The sequence below is a fragment of the Lampris incognitus genome, chromosome 2, assembly GCF_029633865.1.
Source record: "Lampris incognitus isolate fLamInc1 chromosome 2, fLamInc1.hap2, whole genome shotgun sequence".
NCBI lineage: Eukaryota > Metazoa > Chordata > Actinopteri > Lampriformes > Lampridae > Lampris > Lampris incognitus.
Genome location: NC_079212.1, coordinates 131461513 through 131486051, shown reverse-complemented (window position 1 = coordinate 131486051; position 24539 = coordinate 131461513). Strand labels below are relative to the sequence as shown.

General features: G+C 42.0%; 1 protein-coding gene across 3 annotated transcripts; it reads right to left on the bottom strand.

The window, feature by feature from the left end:
* Positions 1-1110: 1110 nt before the first annotated feature.
* Positions 1111-18213, bottom strand: LOC130107524 (uncharacterized). 3 transcript variants are annotated; one of them, XM_056274171.1, is made up of 5 exons: positions 17966-18213; positions 5874-6316; positions 2459-2529; positions 1688-2374; positions 1403-1572 (listed from the first exon to the last, which is right to left on the bottom strand). In XM_056274171.1, the coding sequence occupies exons 1-5, from the start codon at positions 18141-18143 to the stop codon at positions 1551-1553; spliced, it is 1401 nt and encodes a 466-aa protein (XP_056130146.1). In that variant the 5' UTR covers positions 18144-18213; the 3' UTR covers positions 1403-1550. The 3 variants fall into 3 exon arrangements, with proteins under 3 accessions (XP_056130145.1, XP_056130147.1, XP_056130146.1); XM_056274170.1 differs by having other exon boundaries at positions 1111-2374; XM_056274172.1 differs by lacking the exon at positions 17966-18213 and adding an exon at positions 17889-17911 and having other exon boundaries at positions 1111-2374.
* Positions 18214-24539: the final 6326 nt, after the last annotated feature.

Genomic DNA, 24539 nt, shown 5'->3' with positions numbered 1-24539 from the left:
CGCTTGATTGGAGCCAATTTCATCCTACAACAGGACAATGACCCTAAACACACCTCCAAATTGTGCAAGAACTATTTAGAGCAGAAGCAGGCAGCTGGTATTCTATCGGTAATGGAGTGGCCAGCGCAGTCACCAGATCTGAACCCCATTGAGCTGTTGTGGGAGCAGCTTGACCGTATGGTACGCAAGAAGTGCCCATCCAACCAATCCAACTTGTGGGAGCTGCTTCTGGAAGCGTGGGGTGCAATTTCTCCAGATTACCTCAACAAATTAACAGCTAGAATGCCAAAGGTCTGCAATGCTGTAATTGCTGCAAATGGAGGATTCTTTGACGAAAGCAAAGTTTGATGTAAAAAAAATCTTATTTCAAATACAAATCATTATTTCCAACCTTGTCAATGTCTTGACTCTATTTTCTATTCATTTCACAACATATGGTGATGAATAAGTGTGACTTTTCATGGAAAACACAAAATTGTTTGGGTGATCCCAAACTTTTGAACGGTAGTGTATATATAATCCAGTGAGTCAAGTAAATTCTTTATGAGACAGTACAAGCCTGTTTCGTGCCATAAGCAATCATCAGCTGTCAATAAAGCTTTTGATGTTATGATGATTGCTTATGGCATGAAACAGGCTTGTACTGTCTCATAAAGAATTTACATGACTCACTGGATTTTGCCCCTTATTTGTTGAACACTTTCCCTACCATTGAGTGTTTCTTTTAACAAAGTTTATATATATAAAATCAAGAAAGAAATAGAAATTCTCTGTGTAACACATAGGTACAAAATCTCCCATAGGTGTTCACCTGGGTTCCGATCTGGTGACTGAAGGCCACAGCATATGATTTACATAATTCTTACACTCATCAAACCATTCAATTATCTCTCGTGCCCTGTGGATGGGGGCATTGTCATCCTGGAAGAGGCAACTCCCATCACGATAGAAAAGTGTCATCATAGGATAAAGACAAGACAGACAGGCATGGCGCACGCGTGCACGCGCGCACACACACACACACACACAAACTAAAATTCCCTATTTGTGCTAACCTAAATAGTGCAGCTTAAAATACAGTCACCACAAAAAAGGGATATGTACCTTGAAACTTTATTGACCAAACTTAAACAAAAAGGGGGGGGCTTATGTCTTTAAAAAGGATTACATGCCAATATCCTGCAAATTGCATTAACTTACAAGGTCCAGAGAACAGCAAAACATGGAAACAAAAACCTTAACAGCCAATGTGAATAAATTTGCAGGACATCAATGAGAAGATAATGAGCAAACATTGCTTTGGAGTTATCTCCTGCCCAAGAAACAAAAAATAAAAGGAACTAACTACGACTATGACAGCAGTGACAAAAACATATCATAGACACTCAACTTGTGAACTCAAACAGAACAAAGAAATGGCAAGTAGTAACTGAAGAAAAAGCTGTCCAGCTTTTCCTTCATGGCTGTTGTCACAGTTTGGGCTCGGTAAACACGCTGGACCAGTATGTCTTCCTCTGTGTAGACCACCAGATCACACCACTCAGTACCCGTCACCAGCATCTCCCCTTGCATCTGCCAGTAGATGGGGTGGGTATTTTTTAGTTTCAAGATTCCGTACTCAAATTCCAGGAAACGACAGTCAACAAAGCTACGGATTTGGGGGCATTTGACATGAACCAAGCCATACTTTGGGTTTTCCGTGGGATCATAGACCAGACCATTAGGAACTGCTCCTAGCCAAGGTGCATCTGGGTGGACAACCAAACCACAAGCGGACCAGTTGACGAACGCTTGCTTACAGTATTCCCGGAGCGCTTCAGGCCTCTGCACCTTTTCCATCTTCACTAACTTAGAATCGGAAATTTCTTTTTGGATCTTAACAACCAGGTGCTCCCCGTGACTCTTTCCTGCTTGAAGTTGGCATATCTCCTTGAAACGGCTGGTCAAGCGTGACTTCCGCATTGCATCTAATGCCTCTGAATTTTCCACCTGACGAGTAAAAAGTTCTAAACTGTGTGCAGCATCCCAGGTAATCTCCAAGGATTTCAAGTGTTCCAGCTCCTTGCCACTTAAGTGAGGGAGGGATGTTGCTGGCTCTAGTTTATGAGAAACTAAAGGAAGAGATGGTGTAGGAGGGGCATTCTCGTGAGGGCTGTAATCAAGAACTGATGGCACAGGACACTGGTAGGAAAGCGGACAGCCTTTAGGTACTTTGCCATAAACAGAATCCACTAATTCCATATTATCACTAAAGCCAGTTTTTGCTATTAGAGGTTTTTCGGCATCTGGGATGTCCTTAAAAGCTTCAGCGAGCCCCAACATTAAAGACTTGGTGTCAGGCAGTTCATTAGTCAAAGATTTGAACTGTTTCCTCCTGTATGAAAATGAACATTATAATTATTAATATACAGATATGGTTTACTTGAAACAGGATTACATGTCATTATACTGGTCCTACCTTGGAATTTCAAGGATGGTTTTCTGCAGGGGTCTCTTTCTTATTCTCTTTGTTGAGCCCAATTTCCCACTCTAAAAAGGAGAAATGTTTGTTCTTTCAAAATTAAAAAAAAAAAACTTCCTGGAAAGTGAGGAAAAAGTAGTAATCCCTGGGTAAAAATTACATATATACAGTATAACCCCATGGTCATTTTGTTTAAAAATCATACCATTTAAACATAAATAATGCAAATAAACAAACATTCATCTTAAAAAAAGTTTTCTCTGCTAACTAATTGAAGATAACCCACACGCAAATGCCACTGTGGTTTCAGGGCATAATGCAGTATTCCCATTTCATGTCTGGATCTAATTAGCTGAAGAGTTGACATTACAAATGGAAAACAATCCTCTTAGCATAATCTCAGTGATACCTTACATTAGAAGAGGTTTACAAGTATGTTATTGTTAAAGTAAATTTGTGGCATTAAGAGAAGATGTTGATAGTTCTTCACTAAGGAATAGCCTTTAACATGGTTAATGTAAACAAAAACTGCTGAAACTACACACATCAAACCCTACTAGGTATGGACATTTTTCAAAAATGTTAAATTATCTTGCTCTTCAGATGCTAAATTATTGAAAGGAGGATCTAAATCTAAAGAGGAAATAAATAACAGGTCTATTGTACTAAGGAAAGATGTGCCTATGCACACGAGGAATTTGACTCCAGTACACAGCAGCTATATTGCTAATAATGCCCACACTATTATTGCCCTCCCACTATACCATATACCAATACCACAACTCCATTATCCATTATGCCCATACACAATACCATATATTCACATTATATTACACTATGATTGGCAACCCTTCAACGAAAGAGGAAGAACGTATCAGTAAAATCACCTGGTGTGGAGTCGGGTTGGAATGAAAACCTGCATACACATGGCTCTCCATGGCACATGGTTAGCCACCGCTGGTCTACATCAAAGTCTACATTTTAAACTGTAAAATTACAGTGCGAGACTGAGGCATAGCCTTCATTTTCCTCATATGACATAGGCCTGTTACTTTGACAACATTGCCTGTTTAAGCGTTTTTGCAATGCGTCTTAGAAATGGCCCTGCTGTAAAAAGTGCAACTTAAAAGATAATTCATTCATTCATTAAGCCGATAAACGTCTGTGTGGCGTATATGGAAAATGCAGTGCTGTCAGTGGACTTTTTAATACGTACTGCGCAATCGTCAAGTTGCTGCCACTGGTGTTTTCTGAAATAGCCTGTCTAATGAGGATGTGCTCTGTCTGTGGAATCAATGCAATTCTTAATGTGTTTTGTCATCAATTATTTTGCTGATATTTTTCAAACACTGAAGACTCTCCACTCTACTCGACAGGACACGAACCTCTCAGCTGAGCACACGCGCACACACACACACACACAGCGCATGTGGGGTCGGGATGATAGAGAAATAGGCACGTTTCTCTATCATCATGTTTACATTAATTTGAAGCAGAGGCGAGTGGTCGTAAATGTACAGGCATAGCAAATTGCAACTCGTTATTCAAAACTATGTTATTAGAAAAAAAATTTAATATATTCAAGTGAACGGAGCCCTGAACTGAATGAGCAGTCGGCTTTTTGGCCGGCAATCGCCACTTATGCAAAGTTCTGCTATAGACAATGTAATCGTCTATCATATTTTCAAATGCTAACATTGTGATATCATTTTAGAGATATCGCCCAGCCCCAATATATATTAGGGATGGCGCCGATCCGATATTCAGCATCGTTATCGGTCAGATACTGGCCATATTCACGGGATCGGGTATCGGAAAAACAAGGAAGTATGTTCCGATCCGATACTACGACATGCCGTAAAGCGAGCGGTGTCGTGAACAGTAGCAGCGACAACGACATTAGCTGAACGTGAGTGAACAAGTTAGCAGCGCGCCGCGGTCATGTCAACTGAGTGGAATTATTTTAAGCTCAGTTTAGAAAAAAGCAAAACAGCCGAGTCTAATATCTGCAACGCAAGTATTTCTAGGGGTGGCAGCAACACTGGAAACTTCGACACCACGAACTTAATTAAACACTTGCAGATTCATGATGGAAAGGAGTACGCCGAGTTCATACGTGCGAACGAATGCCAAGAGGAAACGTTTGCCGCGGCAGCAAACATTGCTGGACACCATTCAGAAGAGCGAGAAACTCCCTGCTGCAGACGGTAACAAAGCGAAGCTGATAACGGAGAAAATAACCGAATTTGTTGTGCTGGACGACCAGCCCGTTTCTGTCGTTGAACGTTAGGTTTCCGACGCTTAGTTGAACGTTTGGAGCCTCGCTACATGTCGGCAAACCGTAATAAAAGTAATGGATCGCCTTGGAGTCGGCAGTTTGGGATGCTTCGCCCATACTTTGCAACTTACTGTGAACGAGGGACCGTTATCCCAGCGTAGTGTAACCGGTTATTTTCTTGCCCGGTGCGGAATTCGATACAGGGTGTGCTGCACCACAAGGCGACGTCACTAACCGCTCGGCTAAAGGGTGAGACTCGTTAGCTAGGGACTAACGTGTCTTATTAGTAGTTTACAGTAGTGTAAGTGATGCTACTTTTATTCAGGTGTTTTACATACAGTTCAATCCTAGAGGTTACACGTGAAAGAAACTTTAGAACTTGCCGTTTTTCTACCTTGGATATTTTTTTCCCAATGCAGCTAGCATGCTATTTTTTTATGTCAAGTTATAGTTATTTAAGTTACGGTCTACATGCAACTTATTTTTTTGCTATGCTATTGAGGTATAGGTTCATTCATTGAGTGTTGAGTTATAGCCAGTATTTTATTTTACATTGGAATTGTAATAATTCCTTTGTTACCAAATACTCAAGTTTAAACTTGTGCACAGTTGCACTTTAAATTTAATTTTGAATGTTGGGCACTGCTGACTGCTGACTATCAAAATGCTGATAAGCTCTGTGTGAAAAGATTTGAACAAAATAAAAAGCAGCAGCACTATTGCATAACTGAGTCATGTGTGCTATATATTTCTTTCTTTAGGGGAGTAGGATATTTGTTTTCACAGTTTTAGCATGTTGTTTTATAGATGTCTAGGTTAAACACAGGTTGTTGTTGTTTAAGAGCAGGGGGAAACGGTAGGTGTCGGTATCGGTAGATACTCAAGGCTGTGATATCGGTATCGGACATGAAAAAGTGGTATTGTGCCATCCTTAAATATCCCCTGATACTTAAGTCTATAAATTACTGCACTCAGCAGTTTGCCATATTCTAACATGAACTTTTGTACCTAACAAGTTTCCTCTTCACTATCAGGCAGCTAAGATATAATAAAACCAGTTTTAAATAGGCTGAATTAATGTGTCGCGGAAAATTTATGTTTGGGTTAATTTTTGTATTCCTATCTAAGGCTTACCTTTTTCTTCCACTTTTTTCCACAATCTTGACATTGCAAGTATTTTCGACGTTTGTTCTTGCTTGCTTTGGACAGAGGTGGATGATGGGTGCTTCTCTGTAAGTCTCTAAAGATCGCAGGTTCAATGTCAGCAGTGCCATGCGCTGCGATTGGGGACAATGTCGACTCAGAATGAAACTCTGTGTCTGGAAGGTGGTCTATAGGAGGAATCTGAGGTACATTGGAGTCTTGCTCAGTGTAATCACTCTTGCAAACAGTTGTAACAATGAAGTCCTTGCTATCAGCTATTTCGGGCCCTTGAAAGATTTTATCTCCCGGATCAACCATACAGTCTTCTGGCTCCTCTTTTATCGCTGGTTGGTTAGGCCCTAGGCTGTCCAGTCTGTATCTTTGCTCCTGCTCAAAGATGTCAGTGGTTGATGCAGCAGGAGGAGCAGCCCTGTCTGGAGTCAAGCAAAAAAAAGTATTGAAAAGTTAGCGTCTATCAATCTAAACCATTTCTTGGCTAAAACAACGGCATTGATTTCTTTTTAAAATCAGCTGGTCAGCTCATTTTACCTCATGGTTTACATTTTGGCTGGACCGGACCAACGGGCCAGCCCTACAAATGCGAATATCACTGAGTGACCATGTTTAGTGACAGAGTGATCATGTTTAGAGTGACCGAGAGAACAAATTACACAACTTCAGTGACCAGTGTCACTAATTTTTTTTTGTCATTTTTTAAATTAATTTTTTTTCTTTAATATCCACAATTATGAACTTACAGGCATTATAAGAACAACAAAGAATGTCACTGAAGTTTTTTTTTGCATCTTTATTGACAATAAAATTCACATACAAACAAAAAAGTTATTAACACAGACAAAACATCACAGCCAGGGGGAATCTTTTAAGTGAAAACATTAAACAAAGAACACAAACAGACAGTTTTTGCAGCGTTCTTATTTTTAGAGTTAACAATGGTTTTAATGTACTGTTTGGTCTCATTCTCAAATACTATAAATAAAGGTTTACAATGGCTAAAATTTGATTTATGAATATAATACTTTGCTAAAATAATCATGAAATTGATTATATAGAATTCTTTAAGTTTATTACTACTGTGATTATGAAAACCAAACAGTACATTTTCCCAATAAAGATAACAGTCAGAGTCAATGTTATCAACAATATACCGTGATATGTCTTTCCAAAATCTGTTAGTGTAGGGACATTGCCAGAACAGGTGCAGCATTGTTTCTGGGTACATTTCACACAATTAACAGTCAACACAAATGTCTTTCTTAAACTTAAGAAGATAATGACTTGTGGGATAATACCTATGTATGATTTTGAAAGAAACATCCCTTACTTTATTGGTAAGGAGATATTTGTATGGATGACTCCAGATACTTTTCCAATTCAAGTTATCAACAAATCTAGACCAATAGGGTACAACAGAAGGGATACTAATAATATCTTTTTCAAATAATGACCGTATGTTACAATTATTTCTTACAGTTGTAGTCAGGCACACACTACCCACTGTAGTTACCTTAGGGTCAAGTGTTGGTAAGCAAACTGGTCTTTCTGCCCCTTTTAGAAGAGTAAGATTTCCAGAAGGAATACCACCCATGACTGTGGCAAACTCCTTCGGGGTAACAGGAATGCCAAAGGTATTAAGGAATTCAGAGTAGTTCAACAGCAGGCCATTAACATTAATTAATTGGGTTACTAGAATTATATTACTGTCAAACCAGTTTTGATAGAATATGGATCTATTTTTGAATATAATATACCAATTATTCCAAATGAAACAATTATGGGGGGAGAAGTTATGCTTGTAAATTAAAGACCATGCTAGGAGCATTTGTCTGTGGAATTTAAGAGAAATTTAAGGGAAGTTTCTTTATCTTATAATCACACAAAAGTACAAATTCAAGGCCTCCAATCTTAGAGAAAATATAATTAGGTATAAAGTTCCAAGTAGATGTAGGGTTGTTTAGAAATTGCTTTATTCAATTAATTTTAAAAGGTATTATGAAGACTAGTGAAATCAAGAAAACTGAGCCCACCAGAGTCATAGGTATTCATAACATATTTAAAAAAATAAAAAGAGTCTTGTTTTTCCACATAAAATTGAAGAGTAATTTATCAATTGTATTACACATCTGCTTATTGACAAATAGAGAGATTGCTGCATATGTGAGACGGGATAACTTCTGCATTCGTCAGTAACACTCGCCCTTTTAAGGACAAATGTCTTTGCAACCATTGGTAAAGCTTTTTTCTCATTTTATCAATGAACAAGCGAAAGTTTTCAGAACACCTTGCTTCTTCATTTTTCATGATGGTAATCCCCAAATAAGTAACCTTTTCTTTAACTGGTATGTTAGAGATATGGGGCATATGACATTCTTTAAGAGCGAAAAGCTCACACTTGAAGTTCAAGTTCAGACAAAGTCCAGATGCTGCAGAGAAGGATTCTATTGTTTTATAGCAATAGGTACTTGACTAGCATGCTTTAGAAATAAAGTAGTGTCATCAGCAAGTTGGCTAATTATAGTATCTCTGCCTGCAATGGATATCCCTTTTAATGTGCAATTTTTAATATGATTAGTAAGAAGTTGTGTACAAAGAATGAATAAATACGGGGAGGCTGGACATCCCTTACAGATACCACGTTTTAAATCAAACCTCAGGGATGTACCACTTTCATTCTGATGGAGCTATTACCATTGGTGTACATCGTCTTAACGGCTTTCCAGAAAAAGTCACCAAATCCAACATTTTCCATGGAGTGAAATATTAAATTGTGTTGTACCGTGTTCAAAGGCTTTATAGAAGTCCCAAAAAAGGATGAAACTATCATCAGGACATAAGAAGGACTAATCAATTAAATCTAAAATGAGCATGATATTATAGGAAATATGTCTTTCTCATGAAACCTTAGCAATTATCGAGGCAACATTTTTGTAGTCATTATTCAATAATGAAATAGGCCGCCAATTATCAATAAAAAAGATTATTTTTGGGTTTGGGAATTAAAGTAATCAAACCTTGTGTCAGTGAAGGAGGAAGAGTTCCTTTTTCAATACTTTCTAAGATTACTTCAAGCAGGAAAGGAGCTAAATAGTCTGTAAAAGCCTGATAAAATTCTGCAGAAAGGCCATCAACTCCAGATTTATTCATTTTGAGATGTTCGATTGCACTACTTCTTCTATAGTTATATTTTCATCACACAGCTTTATATCATCTTGAATAATGTGATATTAAGGGAATTCAAAAATGCAGTTGTCGATGACTATACTTTGATCTATATAGATTACTATAGAAATTAGAGCTATAATCGGCTATTCTTTTTTGATAATCAGTTGCAGTGCCATTAACATTAAGTTGTTGGATTATATTAACTTTCCCATGATGCCTTTCTAAATTGAAAAAATAAGCAGAATTTTGTGCACCTTCTTCAATCCAACTTTTCCGTGATCTCACAAAGGCCCCTTTCACTTTATCTGAATATATTTCATTCAATTTAAGCTGTTCTGAAATTAACTCTAGTCTTTCCTCTTCTGACATATTTTCAGGGCTTTTCTGTGACAGTAATTATTTTAGAAACCGCCCTTTCTTCTTCTTCTAATCTACAATTTTTTGCTGACGCTACCATAATTTCTCAAGTATTGGCTTACTTTGAATTTAAATAATTCCCAATTGCTACAAAATGTATTTTCAGATTTTGCTTTGTTCCAGAATTGCATTATACGTTTTTCAAAGTCTGATTTTACTATCTTGTGCTGTAACAGCGAACTACTGAGCTTCCAGTAAGCGCTTCTGCCTACCTCAGTACTGGCAGAGTGTAAGGGAATAGAAATGGAGACTGCATTATGATCTGTTAACGGTGTTGTAATGATATTAACTGATATATTGTCAATGTTCATATTTTTAGATACTAGCCAAAAGTCCAATCGTGACTGTCTGGTGGCACTTCTATTACAGCAAGTGAAAGCATTTATGTTAGGATTGTTATTCCTCCATATGTCAATTAAATGCTTTGCGTAAAAACCTTTAAATTTTCATTTACTGAAATAGTGTCTCGTGGAGGTCAGCAATCCATATTATGATCGGTTGAAATCCCCTCCTATTGCTATACCAGAATTTGGAAAGTTCTTAGTGTGTTGAATCTGATTCTCTAACGTTTCAAGAGGATTATCATTCTCAGATTTAGTTATAGCCATATATATTAACCATTACAAAAGTGAAGTTGTCAACGCTGATAACCTTATACAGAAAATGACCTGATGTGTTGCAGACAGACTTTAGAATAGTTCCAGAGAATGTGTGTTAGAGTGGCAACACCAGCAGTGTTCAGATCCATGCGCCAGCCATAGACCGTTACCCCACTGAGACCGCCATAACCTTGTATCATTGGTAATCGAGTGTGACTCTTGAATAAAACAAAAATCAGTTTTGTGCTGCTTAGCAAACAAAAATATAGCTTTGCGCTTTACAATGTTTCTTAACCCCCTGGCATTGAGAGTAACAATGGATAAGGATGTATTAACAACATTAAATGGGAGGGGGGGGCACCCAGGTAGCATAGCGGTCTATTCCATTAACTACCAACATGGGGGTCGGTTGTTCGAATCCCCATGTTACCTCTGGCTTGGTTGAGCGTCTCTACAGACACAATTGGCCGTGTCTGCGGGTGGGAAGCCGGATGTGAAGAGTAGGTTAATTGGCCAAGTACGATTGGGGAGAAAAGGGGGGAAACATCAACAATAAAAGGATCAGAATAGGAAGTAAAGTTAAGATGAAAATAGGAAATTTAACCCTACTGTCAGGAGCTGCACCATTTTAATTTTTATATAAAATGACTTTGTGGAACTATAGACGGGTTTCCTGTTTACAAACATTACTGGGTGCGTGCGCAGCCAGGGGGCAAAACCGCTTTGGTAGCTCTCAAAAGATTATCAGATGCATAATCTTTTGAGAGCTACCAAAGCGGTTCAACACTGAAAATGTTCAGTATTTAGTAGCTCTCAAAAGATTATGAGATGCATAATCTTTTGAGAGCTACAAAAACGGTTCAACAATGAAAATGTTGAAAATTTTCCACCCATCCTTTTGGCGGTTTGTGCAATTCATTGCACAACAACTGCACATCATCTCTGCTGTATCTGAGCTCTATCTTGGTTAAAATCTCTGCGCTGTAGCTGTCTATAAACCGAAATATATCAATAATGTGAGGTCACTCACTAGCTGCTTCCTGCCCCCTAGTTGTGCACGCATCTCTGTGATGACGTTGCATGGAAACCCTCCTATAGCTATGAAAATAACAAGGCATCTTAGTTTTCTGTTGATAACAAATACAATACTATACTCTTGCAGCCCCCCCTTCCCAGCCACCCCTGTATGTCTGTTATGTTTATCTGTTATCTTGTTTCACCGCCGTTTATTGTAAAGCGACTTTGAGTGTTAGAAAGGTGCTATATAAGTTTGATTTATTATTATTACAAGTTATTAGACATTCAGAAGAAAAAGTGCAAATATCAGACCCACTAACATAGAACTGAATCGGTTTAGTTAAAGGAAGTGTTGCTCATTGTCAACAAAATTATTGACCTAAGTAGCGTTACTTGTGCTTATCAAACTTTCAGGATAATAACCCGTTTCAAGAAAAAATGACTCATGGGGGGGGGGGACAAAGTAGGCCTAAATAAAACACTTCAGTAATTGCAAATCAGCATTTACCAGTTTTAAACATACCCCGTCATGTAGGATGTGCATCAAACCTCAGAATCAGAATAATTTATTTATCCCCGAGAGGAAATTGGGTCAGGTAGCAGGAGTCCGTTCAGTACCGTTAGCAAAGGCTCGTCCACCGATGAACTATGCCGTCTTCCCTTGTTCACATGCCTTTGCCCCTAGTGGCCAGAGCTGCATCCTTCTCTCTCTGATGGACTGAGATAAATCTTCGGCAAAGCGCAGGTTTTTGTTTTGGAGAAAAGTGGATTTTTTTTTTTTTTTACTGCTTTCCTAACTGCATCCCGGTAAATACATGAGGTGAATTGGAGAATAATCCCTCGAGGCTTGGACTCATCTTTCCTCGGTTGGCCGAGGCGGTGCACCATATCAATGACATCAGGAAACTTAGCCTTGTGCTCGGGTTAGGCCAGAGGGTTAGCGCACATATTAGGGCGTACCATTACGAAGCGGATAAAAGCACCAAATTTTGTATGAGGCTTCTCTAGGACCAACTAAAGGATTTTAGGGTAGGAGCCCCACAAAAATATTGAAAATACCCATACAGAACACAAAAGTTCTTGTATTCAAAAAAAATTTTTTTCTGAGTCATAAAGAGGACATTGATGATAAATTGTTATTTATTGCACACAAAAGAAGTTGAAACTGATTTTTAATTGTCCCCTGATTATTAACCCCCCCCCTAATGATGTGTAAAATGGAGCAATCGCATGGGCTGCCTATCGTGCTTCTCTGCAACCCTCAATGGAAGACCCCCCAGCAAGAACTGCACTACTCCCTCTTTTCTATGAGAAATCTGCCACACCAGCTATGATTAAGCATGGCATAGATGTTCAGAGACAGGCTGTTGAGTATCTCAATCCGGGACAGATCCCTGTCACAGCATTTGACCAGCCTCTGTTTGCTCTGGCAAAGTTAGTACAGTGGAAATGGCCAGACACACATGGTGAAAGAGTTCATGTAGTCATGCTAGGTGGACATCACACAGAATTGGCCCTCTGGAATACACTGGGTGATCTCCTGGAAGGCTCTGGTTGGACAACAGCACTAACAGAAGCAGATGTGGCATCAAGTGGCATGGCAGCATCATTTCTCAAAGCAGCACATCTAACTCGAACCAGGCATGCCCACCAGGTCACTGTCTTGACACTGCACAATCTACAGCAGGAGGCTTTCAGGCTTAGTGCAGGCCCCAAAGATGAAGAGTCTCTCCTGGCTTGGAGAAATGACATGCTGAAGAAGAGTCCTACTTTTATGTTCTGGGATCTGATACTGAAATATGAAACCCTCATCCTCATCTTCATCAGGGCACACAGAGAGAGGAATTTCCTACTGTATATAGAAGTGCTTGAAGCACTGGTCCCTCTATTCTTTGCCTTGGACCATGTGAACTATTCAAGATGGATGTCTGTCCATATCAGGGACATGAAGTCTTTGCCCAGCTCTATAAAGGATGAGCTTGAGAAGAATTCACACTGGGTTATTTCCAAGACATACAAGTTCTCTGCAATTCCCTTTGACCAAGCTCATGAACAGGAGAACAAGTATGTGAAAGGTTCAAGGGGGTGCAGAGGGCCTTACGGAAAACCCAGATGCCTTCAGACGATGGATGCTCTCCGGCCCAGAGTTGGCAAGATTTCTAAGGGAATTTGAAGATGGATATCTCAAAGAAGATAATGAAGAGAACTTCCAGCACCACGAGCAGGGTCTTGCAACGCAGAAGACCTTTCAGAGACAAGTCAAAAGTCTATCTGAAACCATGAAAAGAATGGGAAATCCTTTCTTGGATGATTTCAAAGATCTTGTGACTCTTGACAGCCGGAACTGCACAGATAAATCTGTCGTGAATACAGTACTCATCTTGGAAGAGACAGGAAAGAGACAATATCAGGAGTTTTGTCAAGAAGGTACTTGAAGAACGGACACGCTCCATCCATGATCCAATCAAAAGGAATGCCTTGGCACTCTTCAGGCAACCTCGACGCAAGACAATGGCGAAACATGGGAAAAAGATCAAAGTGCTTCAGAACAACGTGGCACTCTTTGGCCAGCTATATATAGCTATGCCAGTGTTTCTCAACCCAGTCCTCAAGGAACCCCTATCCTGCAGATTTTCATTGTAACCCTGCATAGGTAGCCCTGCTTGTACTTACTTGACCAATCATCTCGCAGCACTTAATTATGCAAGGTGTGCAACATCTGACAAAATTCATGCCGATTGGTTGAATAACTACAAACAGGTACCTATTCAGGGTTGCAAAGAAAATATGCAGGATAGGGGTTCCTTGAGGACAGGGTTGAGAAACACTGAACTATGCAAAGCCGTGAGAGTAACTTGGATGAATTCTTCGCACATGAGGTACAGTCCTTCCCTCCTTCCCTCTCAGACTTTGGGAAACTTCATCTGACCGGCACCAAATCTGACCTGCCGCAATGTCTTGAGCACCCAGGGCAACCAGAGCCACCCTCAACCTATGACTGCAAAGTCCTTGATGGAGCAGTCATTGTCCACTGCCTGCCCACTGTGAGAGTGACCACATTTGATACCTATGCAGATGAGGTTTTCATCCCTTACTTACAGAAGCAGCTACATAATACCAAGCGGCTGGATGTTGTATGGGACACATACATCCCAGACAGTTTGAAGGAGTCCACCCGCGAAAAGAGAGGACAAGGTGTTCGCAGAAAAGTGTCAGGCCCGACAAAGCTGCCCGGAAATTGGATGGCTTTTCTCCGTGATCCAAGCAATAAGAAGGAGCTGTTTGACTTTTTGACATCCAAGATTGAACTGTTCAGCTGGCCACAAACCAAAGCTTTGCATGTCACATCAGGGCAAGCTGTGTCGTCTTTTGGTTCCAGTAGCACAATGAGCTCTTGCAATCATGAGGAGGCTGACACTAGGATTGTGGTCCATGTACAACATGCACTGGAGCATGGAGCGAAAACTGTCCTTGTGCGCACTGTGGACCCTGATGTCATCGTCATCCTTGCAGGCGTGTTTCATGATTTACTGGTAATTCAACCCCTGACTGACATCTGGGTGGCTTTTGGGATGGGCAAAAAGTACAGATTTTACCACATCAACAGCATGTGCAAAAGCCTGGGGGAACCTAAATCCAAAGCTCTGCCTATGTTTCATGCGTATTCCGGCTGTGACACTACATCTGCCTTCAATGGAAAAGGTAAAAAGTCAGCTTGGCGGGCCTGGCAAGCCTATGATGCTGCCACAGAAACATTCATCGACCTGGCAAAGCATCCTTCCAGCAACTAAACGTAGATAGCCAGCAGTTCAGTGAGCTTGAAAGATTGACTGTCATCCTCTTTGACAAATCCAGTCCTTCAAACTCAATTAACCAAAAAAGAAAAGAACTCTTCTGTGAAGAAAATAGAACAATGGAGAAACTACCTCCTACCCAGAATGCACTCCTCCAGCACATGAAACGGGCAGTCTACCAAGCAGGCATCTGGACCACCAGTACACAAACCCACCAAGCCATTCCTTCTCCAGAGAGCTACGGATGGACCAAGGAATCGGGATCATGGGTGCCAGTCTGGCTAACAATTCCTGAGGTCTCCAGAGCTTGCAGAGAGCTCATCAGATGCTCATGTAAAGGGGATTGTAGCTCTTGCAAATGCGGCACTGGAAATTTGGACTGCTCACCTCTTTGCAAATGCAACTGTAACAGATAGACACAGTAAACAGTAACTCACTTCTTCTACCCCATGTTTTCACATTAAGATGCATGTTCATTTGCATTCATCATTGCATTAAATGTGTTGTTGATAATACTTAATGTTTGGGGACTTTATTTCTGTAAAAGTTGGCCAACTTTATCACATTTGGAAGTGATTTGATGATTTTATGATGCATATTGTCTAAAAAATACTAGACGGATTTTCAGATACTTCATTGACATTGACAGTGTTGCAATTTGATATTTTAAATTGAGATTTTCCAGGGGCTCCTACCCTAAAATCCAATAACTGTCCCTAAGGAACCATCCTACCAAAAATGGCGCTTTTATCCGCTCCGTAACGATCATTTCACTAAGCCACCGGACTAGGTAGGACGGACTGGCAGATCTATATCACCTCTATACGGACGTTTTGGTCCTTAGATTCAGCTACTCCGTAGGTTCCATTGTCGTGAGTAGTTCTCAAACTCAGTTACATGTTCTTCCATCCGATTTGCTTTCTTTTCTGCCATGCAGACTCGTTCTTTGACGTGTGTCATTTTCCCCTTTACATCTCGAATCTCGGCGCAGGCAGTCTACTGTTTTCTTTAGACCATCGATCTTCACAGTGATATCAACCTCTCTACCTTTTTTTCCAGAGCATCAATTCTGGTGTTAAACATCGCTGATATTTTCCGCACAATGTCCGCGCTGTCTACGTCTGAAGTGCGTGGCATCTTGCTTTTCTTCGATGCCGGGTGTGGTGCTATAGGCAAGGGAGGAAATTCCGCATCCACGATAGATAGCAGCGGTTGGTCTGTCATGCAGTAGTCGTGCATGTTGTTCACGACCGGATTCTCCAGCAGTGCTGACTCCATGCAGTTGTAGCTAACGGTGCTATTAGCTTACGCCTGTTTTATGGGAAAAGTATATCGGAGGATTTCCATGCAACGTCATCACAGAGATGCATGCGCAACTAAGGGGCAGAAAGCAGCTACAGAGCAGAGATTTTAACCAAGACAGAGCTCAGATACAGCAGAGATGACACGCAGTTGTTGTGCAATAAACTGCACAAACCGCCAAAAGGATGGGGGGGGGGGGGAATGTTCAACATCTTCATTGTTGAACCGCTTTGGTAGCGCTCAAAAGATTATGCATCTCATAATCTTTTGAGAGCTACCAAACCGGTTTTGCCCCTGGCTGCGCACGCACCCAGTAATGTTTGTAAACAGAAAACCCGTCTATAAACCGAAATATATCAATAATGTGAGGTCACTCACTAACACATCAACGTAAAACACACAACACCGCTTTAAGACGTGTTGTAAAATATAAGACGTAATGGCTATGTTCCACTTATTTTATAAAGTTTAAGGTAAACAGTTCCCGAAAACGTGCGCTCACGTCGTCATCTTGGCTTGCCTCCTCTAGAATGTCACTGAAGCCCCCCCCCCCCCAGAATGTCGCTGAAGGTTTTTTTTCTTTTCAATTTTCCCCTTGTCTCCCCAGTTGTATCTGGCCAATTACCCCGCTCTTTTTAAGCCGGCCCAATCGCTGCTCCGCCCCCTCTCTGCCGATCCGGGGGGCGCCCCGACCGACCAGAGGACAAATACACACATCTTTCACGTTTCCTGGCTTTGGGAATCTCAAAAATTCTGTGAATCAGATCTACAAGTTCCCCAGCAGCAATGCTTTGTGGCACCTTTTCTAGATTGTTTGGCTCCCTCTATGACAAGGTTACCAGCCATCGTAAACACCAATCTTCTGCGACACCACTTTCGCACACTACGAAACGAAGAGCAGTTTGTCCGCAAATCAATCCCATGATTCAATGCGCGCTCAAGTCTGTTCTATTTTTGAATGGCAGTATTGTCCGTAGGGACGTCCGACCAAGCCGGAGGTAACACGGGGACTCGACCCTTTGTCACTGAAGTTTTTTTTTTTACACGATTGTTCGGCCGACCAACGACGTCACTGGTAAACACGGAAGTGGGAGTTTCCTTACTGACCGTTGCTCTTTCAAAAAAGAATCGGCGCAGCGGTTCCAGCTCGTTTATTGCACGCTAACGAATGGAGTAATATTGCTGCTCTTTCCACATCTGGTTACGCACTGTAACAGTCCAGTAGTACAGCAGAATTTGAGAGAAAACAGCTCTCCGTGCACCGCGAGGCATGGGGAACAGCGCACAGATAAAGCACCCCAAATAACAATGAGCCTTAGAAAAGGAGACATCCGCAGATAAAAACAGATGAAAAGGGATGTCATATGATACGCTACTTCAGTACACTTTAACAACTATTACTGGGACCGCTACAGAAAATTGCAGATGAACATTTAATATCCAGGAATTCACATTATATACACTATCACCGACTATCCCTGCAACAAAATGGCCACAATTTCGAACATTAGCCATACATGGTCCAGCCATATACTAGGTTTTGACCTAGTCCATCCATCCATCCATTATCTTAACCGCTTATCCTGCTCTGAGGGTCTCTTGCCATTACCAAAGGTTGTTTTGTTATTACTGTCGACCATGTCTTTGAGTTTTCCAATCAGTCAAAGGTGAGAAAAATAAATAAAACTACTCACAAAAGCCTCACACCTTCTAACCCCTGCATCCACATAGAGCTTGAATAATTAGCTTAATTAGCTAAAACGCCACAAACCTATCCTGTGTAGCTTCACTTCGGAGTTGAACAACGTGTCCAGCGCCTTCTGCAGACGGTTGTTTTCATCGCAGTACAGTTCCACAATTTTTTCCACTTCTCCAAATATTTCCACAGCAGCAGCTGTTAATCGCTCGGTGAGAAACCCCCTGAACAACTGAAGGCTGGAGGGAGGCATTTTGTTTTGGTTTTTTTTGTTTGTTTTTTTCAGTTCCCGTCGAGATGAGCGCTCCCGTAGTCCGCGGGTTTCAGCCACCGCCAACAAAGGAAATTAAAAACAGGATATCCGGTTTAAAATGTTGTTCTTCTTCTCCTTCTTCTTCTTCTTCTCCTTCTCCTTCCTTTCAAGTTTATCGTTTTGTTTTTTATTGAACACATTCCAAGAATTACAAAATATACAGAGAAAAACATCAGACAATTTAACACGTAGAGAACTGGTCGATTTTAACATCTCGTATTTATGCATAAGACATCAACATCAAATATATTGAAAGAGAAAAGAAAGAAAAAGGAAAACAGAAAGCAATACTGTCAACATCAGAATGTACGAGGGAGATGCAAGCTTAAATATATATATTATGCAATTTATATCTTTTCATTACCAAGTATTTCCCTATTATTTGAGAGGTCTTAATAGCTTTTTTTGTTCGCTGTTATCCTAGAAACACAGTCAAGAGACGTAGTTAAACACAAAACAGCCGGATATTAGGTGTGATCTGAAGCCGTTTAGCCTTATGTATGCGATATTTGCCGACAAGACAGATAAGCTTGAGAGCATTGTTAGTGGAATGTGAGTTTGTATTACAGTTCAGAAACAAGACCATGTCTTCTAAAATTGGTGTTAATCTGTTAAAGCTAAGAAAAATCAACAGTGCAGCTTCAACCCAGAACTCTTGAGAGCAAGTACATTCAATTTCTGTTTTGCAGAAAGAGCATACAGGATAAATATCTTCTTTAAATCTATGCAATGATATATTGCAAGGGAAGTATCTATGTAATACCTTCATGTGAAATTCTTTTATTTTATTTGGAATGAGAAATTTATTAGGGTCTGACCAAACTTGCTCTGCTAAGATTTCTGGAAAACTTCGTTTCCATAAAAGAGTCGATTTGGGAAAATAACTCTGATGTGAGGTAAGTATTTTTCTGATATGGCGATTATTACACGTAGGATTGATAGGTCTCACCAATTAAGAGTTTCGGGATTTCTCCACTCAAAGGGCCATATATTAATGCACTTTTGATGAGAAATAGTAACTTTGGTGATATACTTTTTATAACATTGTTATATTATTTTCGATAAATATCCATATCCTTCATCTTAACAAAGTCTTCATATCGGTAGAGGTGATCTCTCTCCGTGAGAACATCTAAAACAGACTACGCCCTTATCCATCCATTTCGCCTCTCATCCAAGAGGCTTCCTCAGTTCGTGCCTTTCTGACTAGACCAAGCTAGTCTGACTGGCTGGTGATGAGACTCAGCATTTACCCTCTAGGAGTCGTTGTCAGAGCCATAGATGTCCATGGTTCTTTGTGTCCCGATGTTTACCAACGCCCGTCGCTAACAGAGCCATAGATATGAGTGGCTCTTTTGTGTGCCGATGTCCAGCCGCGCCCATCGCCATCGGAGCTATTGATTTGCATTTGTTTAGCAGCGACGGTCGTTGGGGGTGTTAGTTTCGACTTCATTATTCAGTGGTCATGAGAGTCGTTGGAGCCGTTAGTGACCGTCTGTTGTTGTTGGAGGCTAAGCTTTTCGAGTCTCCTGGGTAGAGATGAAAGGACGGCATTGTAAGTGGGCGATAGGTGGTGTCGCAGACCTCCTCCTCTGTTGAGGGATGGTTTTTCCAGTTTCACATAGATGGCTTCCTTCACCCCTCTTTCAAACCATCTATCTTCTCTGTCCAAAATGTGTACGTTGCTGTCCTCAAAGGAGTGTGTCTTCTCCTTTAGGTGTAGATAGACTGCTGAGTCTTGTCCTGAGGAGTTTGGCCTTCTGTGTTGGGCCATCCGTTTGTGTAGTGGTTGTTTGGTTTCTCCTATGTATAGGTCAGTGCAATCCTCATTGCATTGTACAGCATACACCAGATTGCTTTTCCGGGTGTGTGGTATACGGTCTTTGGGATGAACCAGTCTTTGTCGGAGTGTGTTGCTGGGTTTGAAGTATACCGGGATGCGGTGTTTGTTGAAAATTCTCCTGAGTTTCTCGGAGACCCCAGAAACATACGGGATGACTGTGCTCTTCCTTCTGTTCCTCTTCTCCTCGTCGCTCACCTGGTTGGTCTTTTTGGAACATGTTGCAGTTTTCACAAAGGTCCAACTGGGGTAGCCGCAGGTTTTTAAAGCTCCCCTCAGGTGTTTGTGTTCTTCTCGTTGGGCCTGAGTGCTGCTAGGCACATTGTCAGCTCTGTGTTGCAGAGTTCTGATGACGCCCCGTTTGTTTTCCAGAGGGTGGTGTGAGTCGAAAAGTAGATATTGGTCTGTGTGTGTAGGTTTCCTGTAAACGCTTATGTGGAGGCTCCTGTCTTCCCCAATGTGGACGTCACAGTCCAAGAAGGGCAAACTGTTGTTCTTTACGTCTTTCCTTGTGAACTTAATGTTCTTGTCCACTGGGTTGATGTGTTTGGTAAACGCTTGCACCTCTTGTGTTTGGATTTTGACCTATGTGTCATCCACATATCTGAACCAGTGGCTCGGAGGTGTTCCTCTGAAGGAGTTCGGGCCCCTGTGTTCTACCTCTTCCATATATAAGTTGGCCACAATGGGCAATACCGGTGAGCCCATTGCACAGCCGCGTTTCTGTCTGTAAAACCGGCCTCTGAATTGGAAATATGTAGTGTTCAGGCAAAGGTCCAATAGTTGGCAAATCTGGTCTGGTCCCATTTTGGAGGGTGTCGTCCCGTAGCAAACGTTGCCTCACACATATAATGCAGCGAATTCAGGGGGGCAGTCCAGGAACCGCCACAGCCGGGGCGCGAACCCGTATCTCCCGCTCCGCAAGCGACAACGTTAACCAGTCGACTAAAGGGTCCGACCTGTTAATCAAGGACCAACGTGTCTACTTAACCATGCACGTTACACTACCCCCCTCCTTCGGGAAGCGCGTCCCCGCGCTTAAACATTTCAGCTCCTTCACGCCTCTGGGCGCACGCGCTTCCAATGACCTCGCGGTCTCACCATCCCACTTCTGACACCAATGTAGCGAACCCGTATCGCCCGCACCACGGGAGACATCGCCGACCGCTCGACTAAAGGGTCAGACTCGTTTGCCAGCGAACAACGTGTTTACTTATCCATGCACGTTACATTACTACCCCCCCCTCCTTTGGGAAGTGCTTCCCCGCGTTTTTAAGCATATCCGTGCATGTGTTTCGTCAATTCGATAAGTCCCTAACTGCTCCTCCTCCGCTTTCGCTGTAAGCCGTGCCCTGGTTGACGCTAGATCCAACGGGGTGTAGGCACGGAAGTAGCCGTGATTGGCTGTTGCATCGGCCAATAGACAGTGCGGAACATCGAGCGCACTGACTTGAAACAAACGATGCGCACTGAAACATTTAGCTGGCTAGCTTACAACTGACCCTAACATTGGCAGATCGTACTCTAACCCTAACCGTAACTGTTATTTATCCACATATCAGACAGCAGAAATGACACGACTGCTCAGTAACCGTCTACATCAGCTCTGTTTATTTTCCTTACTCTTTTTTACGCGCCATTTTCTTACTTCTCCCTTCTACTGCCCCTCCTAGTGGGTGGCAGACTAACTACAAGCTATAACATCCCTCCACTCCTCGTTGAGCATAACCATTACTTTGAAATAAACTCCCACGAACACTCACAGATGAGTAAATATGGGTCTAACCAAATAACATCATATTCACTGAAAGAACAATATAAAAGCAGCTAACTCAGAGTGAGGGTAGACTGCCTCAGCTCTGGTGGACTCAGAACAGGGACTATTGTGCCCCAACAAGTTCTGGCCACTCTAACTACAAATCAAGTTTTTCAGGGGTTTTTCTTGACCTACAGGAACGGCGAGGGCCCTCGTACCCTATTTCCTCCTCCGTAACATGAGGCTCAGTATCAGGCGGCAGAGGCGGCTGCTCAGCTTCACTTCCACCATCTCCCCCGACAGCTTGTGGTCATTGTACCTGGTCCCCAGGCTCTGTATATATGGTGGCTGAGTTGACTGCTCAACTCGATCGCCATCAGTGTCCAAGTCGGCCTCGGGGTTCTGCCGCTGGTCTTCTTTGAGCAGGTGGCGTCTGTCTGACTCTCTTCTTAATAATAGGTGGTCCACATGATGTCTAATTACCTGGCCTTCCACCTCCACTCTGTAGGAGAGAGGACCTGTGCTGGTGATCACCACCCCAGGTAGCCATTTCTTATGGCTTGTGAAATCCCTTAAACTCAGCACTCATTAAAATTGCTGCATTGAGTGCTGAACATCTCCCTTAGGTGCTCAATTGTTGCTGCTACCGTGGCTATTCGGACAGGGTAAACTTCAAGCCATTTTGAATGTGCGTCTACTGCTATCAGGAACATTTCCCCCAGGAATGGACCTGCATAGTCTATGTGAATGCGTGTCAATGGTTTGCCAGGCCATTCCCAAGGTGAGACTGACAATTGGGCAGAGGTGTTGCATACCTGTTGACATGTGGTGCAGGCTTGCACTTTAAATTCTATTTTATTATCCAATCCAGGCCACCATATATGAGCTCTGGCTGTTGCCTTCATTCTTGAGATTCCTGGGTGTGGTTCATGAAGCTCCTCCAGCAGGGTTTCACAAGCTTGTGGTGGCACCACAACACGGAGCCCCCAGAGTAGAATATCATCTTCTACACAGAGCTCAGCCTGCCTTCTGAAGAACGGACATAAAACCTCAGCTGGGCAAGTGGCAGGCCATCCCTCTTTGATGAATTGATACACTTTAGCAAGCAGAGGATCCCTACAAGTCCACTGCTTCAGCTGATGACTGGTAATAGGAGCAGTCTGAAGCTGTTTCAATAAGCATGTCAGCTCAGTTGGCCTGTGTGTGTCCTTGGGCATTTCTGGGGGGGGGGGGCTGCTGAGGCCACCAGCATTCGCAATGGAGGGTCCTGGCCTGTATCTAAGGACATGCTGATATTGAGCCAGTAGTAGTGCCCAGCGTTGAAGGTGCGGGGATGCAGCTGGCTGAATGTTTTTTAGCTCACCTAGTAGACCCAGTAGGGGCTTGTGGTCAGTTTGAATGATGCAGTTACGGCCATACACATATTGGTGGAACTTCTTCACAGCAAAAATTACAGCTAGTGCTTCTCTCTCCAGCTGAGGGTAGTCCTTTTCTGCTGGTAACAAAGAGCGGGACGCAAAACAGATGGGCCTCTCAGAGTTGTCCTTCATCCTATGTGACACAACTGCTCCAACTCCGTATAGGGAGCCATCACATGTTATGATTAGGGGCAACTGTGGGTCATAATGTGCCAGCAGTGTCGACGCTGAGAGTAGGTCCTTGGACCTTTTGAATGCTACATGCTGTTGAGATCCCCACACCCATTTTACACCTGTCTTGAGGTAATGAAGTGGGGTTAAGACTGATGACAAATCCTGAAGAAACCACCCATAGTAATTAATCATTCCGAAGTAAGCCCGTAGCTCTGTCACATTTTTGGGCTCTGGGGCCTCTTTGATGGCTCTTACTTTCTTCTCCAAGGGCTGGAAACCGGCAGCAGATACCCTTTGTCCAAGATATTCAACTGCTGGAGCCATGAACTCACATTTTGGGCTTTTTCAGTCTGAGTCTTGCTTCCTCTAGTCGTGTTAAACCCAGGTCCAGATTTCGAAGGTAATCCTCCTCTCGCTCCTGTGATGAGCACATCATCCAGGTATACCACTGTGTGTGGGATCCCAGCCAGTAAGTTCTCCATTGTCCTCTGAAAAATTGCACAGGCTGATGAAACATGAGACGTGAGTACTGAAATAAACCCTTGTGTTACTCGTCACCAGCTTGCGTGAGTCTTCCATCAACACCAACTGTTGGTAGGCATGGGACATGTCTAGTTTGGAGTAGCTTCTGCCTGGGGCAATAGGTCAAATTTTTCTACTGGCCACCATCAGCCCAACAAGTGGCGATTACCGATTGCATTTTCATTTGGACAGAATTTTTTTTTGTTTTTTGTTTTTAATGGTGCTTGTGTGGGCGAGATTTTTTTTTAAGAACAAAGGAGAAAAAAACCCCATTTTCAAAAATACCCGTGTACGTGTGAACTATGCAATAGTCACTGCCATTTTGTGAAACTCATCGGAAATCAGTGCAACAATAATGTGCTTAAGGCCAAACTCCAACTGTAATTTCCTATTCGCACATGCTTTGAACTGCACTTTAAAGGTTAATCATTTATTGAGTTGAATTCTGGAGGAGGCAGACCATTCAATTAGCAAAATAAAAGTACAAAAAGTGTAAGTCAACAGAAGCACCTTGAATTCTGATTTAACATGGATAGAAAGCCAATGAATGAAGGGAAGCAAGAATTGGTGTAACATGGTAAAATTTCCTAGATTTAGTTAGGATTCTAGCTGCAGCATTCTGAACC